At 66.0% G+C, this 8411-nt stretch overlaps 1 protein-coding gene across 1 annotated transcript in view; it reads left to right on the top strand.

Annotated features, from left to right (window-relative positions):
* LOC128898505 (hydroperoxide isomerase ALOXE3-like) overlaps positions 1–7994 on the top strand; it is an 8678-nt gene extending 684 nt beyond the window's left edge. Inside the window, exons 2-8 of the mRNA XM_054172857.1 lie at positions 6–56; positions 1400–1486; positions 2029–2198; positions 2868–2989; positions 4758–4858; positions 6202–6372; positions 7795–7994. Of these exons, the coding sequence (XP_054028832.1) occupies positions 6–56; positions 1400–1486; positions 2029–2198; positions 2868–2989; positions 4758–4858; positions 6202–6372; positions 7795–7974 (882 nt within the window). The 3' untranslated portion in view covers positions 7975–7994. The remainder of the gene's footprint in view (positions 1–5; positions 57–1399; positions 1487–2028; positions 2199–2867; positions 2990–4757; positions 4859–6201; positions 6373–7794) is intronic.
* Positions 7995–8411: the final 417 nt, after the last annotated feature.

Below are 8411 nucleotides of genomic sequence, written 5' to 3'. Positions count from 1 at the left end.
CCGAGGCCCTGGCCGTGGCCACCCAGCGCCTGCCAGCCGGGCACCCCGTGCACCAGGTGGGCACCAGGCACCCCCCCGAGAGAGAGAGAGAGAGCTGCACCCCCCACAGTGCGAGGAGAGGGCAGGAAAAGGGGAGGAGGGGAAAGGGAGACCTGAAAGGGGAGGAGGGGAAAGAGAGAGGGAAAGGGGAAACCAGAACGGGGAGGAGGAGAAAGGGAAGAGGGGAAAGGGATGGAGGGGAAAGGGGGAGGGAAAGGGGAGACCTGAAAGGGGAGGAGGAGAAGGGGAGGAGGGGGAAGGGGGAGACCTGAATGGGGAGGAGGGGAAGGGGGAGACCTGAATGGGGAGGAGGAGAAAGGGGAGGAGGGGAAAGTGGAGACCTGAAAGGGAGGAGGAGAAAGGGAAGAGGGGAAACAGGAGGAGGGGAAGAGGAGGAAGGGAAAGGGAGAGGGAAAGGCGAGACCTGAAAGGAAAGGAGGGGAAAGGGAGATGGAAAGGGGAGACCTGAAAGGGGAGGAGGAGAATGGGAAGAGGGGAAAGGGGGAGGAGGGGGGAAAGGGAGAGGGAAGGGGGAGACCTGAAAGGGGAGGAGGGGAAGGGGAGGAAGGGAAAGGGGAGACCTAAAAGGGGAGGAGGAGAAAGGGAAGAGGAGAAAAGGGAAGAGGGGAAGAGGAGGAAGGGAAAGGGAGAAGGAAAGGGGAGACCTGAAAGGGGAGGAGTAAGGGAAGAGGGGAAATGGGAGTCCTGAAAGGGGAGAAGGGGAAGGGGAGGAAGGGAAAGGGAGATAGAAAGGGAAGACCTGAAAGGGAGGATGAGAAAGGGAGATGGAAAGGGGAGACCTGAAAGGGGAGGAGGGGAAGGGAAGGAGGGGAAAGGGGAGGAGGGGGAATGGGGAGACCTGAAAGGGAGGAGCAAGGGGAGGAGGGAAAGGGGTGGAAGGGAAAGGGAGAGGGAAAGGGGAGACCTGAAAAGGAGGAGGGGAAAAGGAGGAGGAGAAAGGGAAGAGGGGAAAGGGGAGGAGGGGAAAGGGAGAGGGAAAGGGGAGACCTGAAAGGGGAGGAGGAGAAAGGGAAGAGAGGATAGGGGAGGAGGGGAAAGGGAGAGGGAAAGGGGAGACCTGAAAGGGAGAGGGAAAGGGGAGACCTGAAAGGGGAGAAGGGGAAGGGGAGGAGGAGAAAGGGAGGCTAAGGAAGGGCAGACTGAAAAAGGGAGAGCCCAAAAGTGGAGACCCCACAAAGGGGACTCCAAGAGTGGAGCTGAAAGAGGGGACCCCGAAAGCGGCGGCTGCCAAGGGCAGGCTGATGAAGGCAGCCCCTGGAAGTGGAGAGAGGCCACCAGGGGGACCCCAAGGGTGGAGCCCTCCCCCCCCAACCCTGCTGTGCCCTCCCCCTGTGCCCAGCTGCTCCTCCCCCACTTCCGCTTCACTTTCCACATCAACATCCTGGCCAGGGACACTCTGCTCAACCCCGGGGGCATCATCGACCAGGTCAGTGCCAAGCCCTCCCCTGGCACCTCCCTAACCACCTTGGGGCCCCTCTGGTGCCACCTGGGCCCTTGGGTCCCCTCTGGTGCTACCTGGGCCCTTGGGTCCCTTTGGTGCCACCTGGACCTTTGGTTCCCCTCTGGTGCCACCTGGACCCTTGGGTCCCCTTTGGTGCCACCTGGGTCCCTCCTGGTGGCACCTGGGTCCCTCTGGGTCCCCCTTGGTGGCACCTGGGTCCCTCTGGGTCCTCCTTGGTGGCACCTGGATGTCCCTTGGTGGCACCTGGATGTCCCTTGGTGGCATCTGTGTCCCTCTGGGTCCTCCTTGGTGGCACCTGGATGTCCCTTGGTGGCACCTGGATGTCCCTTGGTGGCATCTGGGTCCCTCTGGGTCCCCCTTGGTGGCACCTGGATGTCCCTTGGTGGCATCTGTGTCCCTCTGGGTCCTCCTTGGTGTCACCTGGATGTCCCTTGGTGGCACCTGGATGTCCCTTGGTGGCCCCTGGCGGTGGCAGAGGTGCTGCAGCTGTGCCCTCCCCCCACCAGGCCACCGCCCTCGGCAGGGAGGGGACGCTGGAGCTGGTGGCCAGAGCCACCCAGGCCCTGACCTACAGAGAGCTTTGTGTCCCTGAGGACATCCAGGACAGGGAGGTGGCCGAGGTCCCCAACTACCACTACAGGGACGATGCCCTGCAGCTCTGGGACGCCATCCACAGGTGGGCACCCTGGGGACAGCCCTGGGGACACTGGGGACAGCCCTGGGGATAGTGGGGACAGCCCTGGGGATAGTGGGGACAGCCCTGGGGACCTTGGGGACAGCCTTGGGGACAGCCTTGGGGACATCCTTGGGGACAGCCTTGGGGACAGCCTTGGGGACATTTGGGGACAGCCTTGGGGACCCTGGGGACAGCCTTGGGGACAGCCTTGGGGACAGCCTTGGGGACATCCTTGGGGACAGCCTTGGGGACAGTCTTGGGGACAGTCTTGGGGACAGCCTTGGGGACATCCTTGGGGACAGCCTTGGGGACAGCCTTGGGGACATTGGGGACAGCCTTGGGGACATCCTTGGGGACAATGGGGACAGCCTTGGGGACGGCCTTGGGGACATTCGGGACAGCCTTGCGGACATTGGGGACATCCTTGGGGACATTGGGGACAGCCTTGGGGACATTGGGGACAGCCTTGGGGACCCTGGGGAGGTGCCGGGGAGCAGCGGTCTGGAGGCTCCTGCTGGTGCCACCAGGAGGCTGCAGATGGTCTGCGGTGGCCCCCTCGGGCGGCACCCTTGCTGTCCCCAACGTCCCTCTGCTGTCCCCCTGCTGTCCCCAACGTCCCCCTGCTGTCCCCTCTGTCCCCTCTGTCCCCTGTGTCCCCTGTGCCCCCAGCTGGGTGCAGGGCATGGTGCAGCTGTTCTACGCCGGGGACCAGGCGGTGGCGCAGGACCAGGAGCTGCAGGAGTGGCTGCAGGAGATCTGCGAGCGCGGCCTGCGCGGCGGCGGCCAGCGGGGTGCGGGGCCGGCGCGGGGCGGGGCGGGCGCGGGGCGGGGCGGGCGTGGTGCGGGGCGGGCGCGGGGCGGGGCGGGCGCGGGGCGGGGCGGGCGCGGTGCGGGGCGGGCGCGGGGCGGGGCGGGCGTGGTGCGGGGCGGGCGCGGTGCGGGGCCGGCGTGGGGCGGGGCGGGCGCGGGGCGGGGCGGGCGCGGTGCGGGGCGGGCGCGGGGCAGGGCGGGCGCGGTGCGGGGCGGGCGCGGGGCGGTGCGGGCGCGGTGCGGGGCCGGCGTGGGGCGGGGCGGGCGCGGGGCGGGGCGGGCGCGGTTCGGGGCGGGCGCGGGGCGGTGCGGGCGCGGTGCGGGGCGGGCGCGGGGCGGTGCGGGCACGGTGCGGGGCGGGCGTGGTTCGGGGCGGGCGTGGTGCGGGGCGGGCGCGGGGCGGGGCGGGCGTGGTTCGGGGCGGGCGCGGGGCGGGGCGGGCGCGGGGCGGGGCGGGCGTGGTGCGGGGCGGGCGCGGGGCGGGGCGGGCATGGTTCGGGGCCGGCGGCGCCCTGCGGCACCCTGGGGACACCCCGGGGACTCCTTGGTCATGGCCTAGCTCTTGCTCTTGGTCTCGGCTTTGGTCAATGGCACAGGCTTGAGTTGGGGCTTGGCCTTGGGCTTGGGCTTGGTCCTGCTCTTGGTCTTGCTTCTGCTCTTGGTCTTGGTCATGGTCTTGGTCTTGGCCTTGGTCTTGGTCTTGGCCCTGCCCTTGGTTTTGGTCCTGGTCTTGGTCATGGCCTTGGTCATGGTCTTGATCTTGGTCCTGCTCTTGGTCTTGGTCATGGTCTTGGTCCTGCTCTTGGTCTTCGTCATGGTCTTGGTCTTGGCCCTGCCCTTGGTTTTGGTCTTGGTCTTGGTCATGGCCTTGGTCATGGTCTTGATCTTGGTCCTGCTCTTGGTCTTGGCCCTGGCCATTGCCTTGGTCTTGGTCTTGGTCCTACTCTTGGTCTTGGTCCTGCTCTTGGTCCTGCCCTTGGTCTTGGTCATGGTCTTGGCCCTGGCCATGGCCATTGGTCTTGGTCCTGGCCTTGGTCTTGGTCATGGTCTTGGACTTGGTCCTGGCCTTGATCTTGGACATGGTCTTGGTCTTGGTCCTGCTCTTGGTTTTGGTCTTGGTCTTGGTCCTGGTCTTGGTCTTGGTCCTGCTGTTGGCCTTGGTCTTGGTTCTGGTCTTGGTCTTGATCATGCTCTTGGTCTGGGTCCTGCCCTTGGTCTTGGTCAGGGTCTTGGCCCTGGCAATGGCCTTCGTCTTGGTCATGGTCTTGGCCTTGGTCTTGGTCCTCCTCTTGGTCTTGGTCCTGCTTTTGGTTTTGGTGTTGGTCTTGGTCCTGCTCTTAGTCTCAGTCATAGCCTTGGGTTTGGTCTTGGTCATGGTCTTGGCCCTGGCCATGGCCTTGGTCTTGATCATGGTCTTGGTCTTGGTCCTGCTCTTGGTCTTGGTCATGGTCTTGGTTTTGGTCTTGGTCTTGCTCTTCGTCTCGGTCCTGGCATTGGTCTTGGTCTTGGTCCTGCTGTTGGTCTTGGTCCTGCTCTTGGCCATGCTGACCTCAGGCCCTCTTTTTGCCCTCTTCCTACCCCCGGGGTGCCCAGGGGGGAGGTGCCCATGGGTGAGGTGCCCAGGGGGGAGATGCCCAGGGGGGGAGGTGCCCAGGGGGGGAGGTGCCCAGGGGGGGAGGTGCCCATGGGTGAGGTGCCCAGGGGAGGTGCCAGGGGGTTGGTTGCCCTCCAGCCTTGCTCTCCCGCCAGGCTTCCCCTGCCAGCTGTGCTGCAGGCCTGAGCTGGCCAAGTTCCTGACCATGATCATCTTCTGCTGCTCTGCCAGGCATGCCGCCGTCAACAGCGGCCAGGTGCCACCTGGGGGGCACCTCGGGGGCAGGCAGCGGCCCAGGGCGCCTGGCACCCCCGGGAGGGGGCAGGGGAAGCTCCTGGGGGGCAGCTGGGGGGCACCTGGGCAGGCATGGGGACCGGGAAGGCCTCGGAGGTGGCATCGGGGGGGGCATGAAGGGCACCTGGGTGGCATTTGGAGCACCTGGGGGGCACCTGGGGTGGGCATGGGGGGCACCTGGGTGGCACTTGGAGCACCTGGGTGGCATGAGGGGCACCTGGGTTGGCATGGGGGGCACCTGGGTGGGCATGGGGAGCACCTGGATGGCACTTGGAGCACCTGGGTGGCACCTGGGGTGGGCATGGGGGGCACCTGGGTGGCCCTTGGAGCACCTGGGTTGCACCTTGGTGGGCATAGGGGGCACCTGGGTGGGCATGGGGGGCACCTGGGTGGCATGGGGGGCACCTGGGTGGCACTTGGAGCACCTGGGTTGCACCTTGGTGGGCATGGGGGCACCTGGGTGGCATTTGGAGCACCTGGGGGTCACCTGGGGTGGGCATGGGGGGCACCTGGGTGGCACTTGGAGCACCTGGGTGGCATGAGGGGCACCTGGGTTGGCATGGGGGGCACCTGGGTGGGCATGGGGAGCACCTGGATGGCACTTGGAGCACCTGGGTGGCACCTGGGGTGGGCATGGGGGGCACCTAGGTGGCCCTTGGAGCACCTGGGTTGCACCTTGGTGGGCATAGGGGGCACCTGGGTGGGCATGGGGGACACCTGGGTGGCATGGGGGGCACCTGGGTGGCACTTGGAGCACCTGGGTTGCACCTTGGTGGGCATGGGGGCACCTGGGTGGCATTTGGAGCACCTGGGGAGCACCTGGGTGGGCATGGGGGGCACCTCGGTGGCACTTGGAGCACCTGGGGGGCACCTGGGTGGTCATGGGGAGCAACTGGGTGGCATGGGGGGCACCTGGGTGGCACATGACGTGGGCATGGGGGGCACCTGGGTGGGCATGGGGGGCACCTGGGTGGCATGGGGAGCACCTGGGTGGCACATGGCGTGGGCATGGGGGGCACCTGGGTGGGCATGGGGGGCACCTCGGTGGCACTTGGAGCACCTGGGGGGCACCTGGGTGGTCATGGGGAGCAACTGGGTGGCATGGGGGGCAGCTGGGTGGCATGGGGGGCACCTGGGTGGCACCTGGGTGGGCATGGGTGGCACCTGGGTGGGCATGGGGGGCACCTGGGTGGGCATGGGTGGCACCTGGGTGGGCATGGGGGGCCCCCAGGCCCTCTTGGGGTGGTGCCCCTGGGTGGCAGCCGCCTGAGCTGTGCCCCCCCTGTGCCCCCCCTGTGCCCCCAGTACGACTTCGCCGCCTGGATGCCCAACACCCCTGGCACCCTGCGCAGGCCTCCCCCCAGCTGCCAGCAGGAGGTGACCCCAGAGGAGCTCCTGCAGAGCCTGCCCAGCCCTGAGGCCACTGCTGCCCTCCTGGCACTGCTGGCAGTGGTCAGCTACGAGGGAGGGCAGCCGGTGAGCAGCCCCAGCCCCGGTGCCTGGCACCTGGGGGGCACCGAGGGGCGGGGAGGGCACCTGGAGGGGCTTGCTGGCATCTCAGGAGGTGCCAGAGGGGCTCCAAGGGTCTGGGTTGGCATCTCAGGGGGCTGGGTTGGCATCTCAGAGGGGTTGGTGGCATCTCAGGGGTCCAGGTTGGCATCTCAGGGGTCTGGGTTGGCATCTCAGGGGTCTAGGTGGGCACCTCAGGGGGCTTGGTGGCATCTCAGGAGCTTCAGGAGGGTATCTGAGGGTCCAGGTTGGCATCTCAAGAAGCCTAGGTTGGCATCTCAGGGGTCTAGGTGGGCACCTCAGAGGTCTAGGTGGCATCTGAGGAGGTTCCAGAGGGGCTCCATGGGTCCAGGTTGGCATCTCAGGGCTCCAGGCTGGCATCTCAGAGGGGTTGGTGGCACCTCAGGAGCTTCAGGAGGGTCTCTCAGGGTCCAGGTTGGCATCTCAAGGGGCTTGGTGGGAACCTCAGAGGTCTAGGTGGCATCTCAGGAGGTTCCAGAGGGGCTCCATGGGTCCAGGCTGGCATCTCAGGGGGCTGGGTTGGCATCTCAGAAGCTTCAGGAGGGTCCCTGAGGGTCCAGGTTGGCATCTCAAGAAGCCTAAGTTGGCATCTCAGGGGTCTAGGTGGGCATCACAAGAGTCTTGGTGGCATCTGAGGAGGTTCCAGAGGGGCTCCAAGGGTCTGGGTTGGCAACTCAGGGCTCCAGGTTGGCATCTCAGGGGTCTAGGTGGGCATCTCAGGGAGCTTGGTGGGCACCACAAGGGTCCAGGGAGCATCTGAGGAGGTTCCAGAGGGGCTCCAAGGGTCTAGATTGGCATCTCAGGGCTCCAGGTTGGCATCTCAGGGGTCTAGGTGGGCACCTCAGGGGTCTAGGTGGGCACCACAAGGGTCCAGGGAGCATCTGAGGAGGTTCCAGAGGGGCTCCAAGGGTCCAGGTTGGCATCTCAGGGGTCTAGGTGGGCACCACAAGAGTCTTGGTGGCATCTGAGGAGGTTCCAGTGGGGCCCCAAGGGTCTGGGTTGGCAACTCAGGGCTCCAGGTTGGCATCTCAGGGGGATGGGTTGGCACCTCAGGGGTCTAGGTGGGCACCACAAGGGTCCAGGGAGCATCTGAGGAGGTTCCAGGGGGGCTCCAAGGGTCTAGGTTGGCATCTCAGGGGTCTGGGGTGGCATCTCAGAGGGCTTGGTGGCATCTCAGGAGCTTCAGGAGGGTCCCTGAGGGTCCAGGTTGGCATCTCTAGAAGCCTAGGTTGGCATCTCAGGGCTCTAGGTGGGCACCTCAGGGAGCTGGGTGGCATCTCAGGAGCTTCAGAGGGGTCTCTGAGGGTGGAGGTTGGCACCTCAGGAGGTCCCTGAGGGGCAGCTCCACCTCTTGCCCTCTGCCTGCAGCACCCTTTGGGCACCAGAGCTGAGGACCTGCTGCGGGGGGCAGCCCCCAGGCAGCTCCTGGACACCTTCAGGAGGAGCTTGGCCTCCATCTCCCAACGCATCCAACGCAGGAACCAGGCCCTGGACCTCCCCTACCCCTACCTGGACCCTGCCAGAGTGCAGGAGAGTGTTGCCATCTGAGGTGCCCACCCCAGCTGGCACCAAACCAACCCAGCTGGCACCAAACCAACCCAGCTGGCACCAAACCCACCCCAGCTGGCACCAAACCAACCCAGCTGGCACCAAACCCACCCCAGCTGGCACCAACCCACCCCAGCTGGCACCAAACCCACCCCAGGTGGCACCAAACCAACTCAGATGGCACCAAACCCACCCCAGCTCGCACCAAACCCACCCCAGCTGGCACCAAACCAACTCAGATGGCACCAAACCCACCCCAGATGGCACCAAACCCAACCCAGCTGGCACCAAACCCAACCCAGCTGGCACCAAACCAACCCAGCTGGCACCAAACCCACCCCAGCTCGCACCAAACCCACCCCAGCTGGCACCAAACCAACTCAGATGGCACCAAACCCACCCCAGATGGCACCAAACCCAACCCAGCTGGCACCAAA

Source organism: Dryobates pubescens, chromosome 25, assembly GCF_014839835.1.
Source record: "Dryobates pubescens isolate bDryPub1 chromosome 25, bDryPub1.pri, whole genome shotgun sequence".
NCBI lineage: Eukaryota > Metazoa > Chordata > Aves > Piciformes > Picidae > Dryobates > Dryobates pubescens.
Note: the sequence above shows the minus strand (reverse complement) of the source record. Positions and strands in the feature narration are given on the sequence as shown.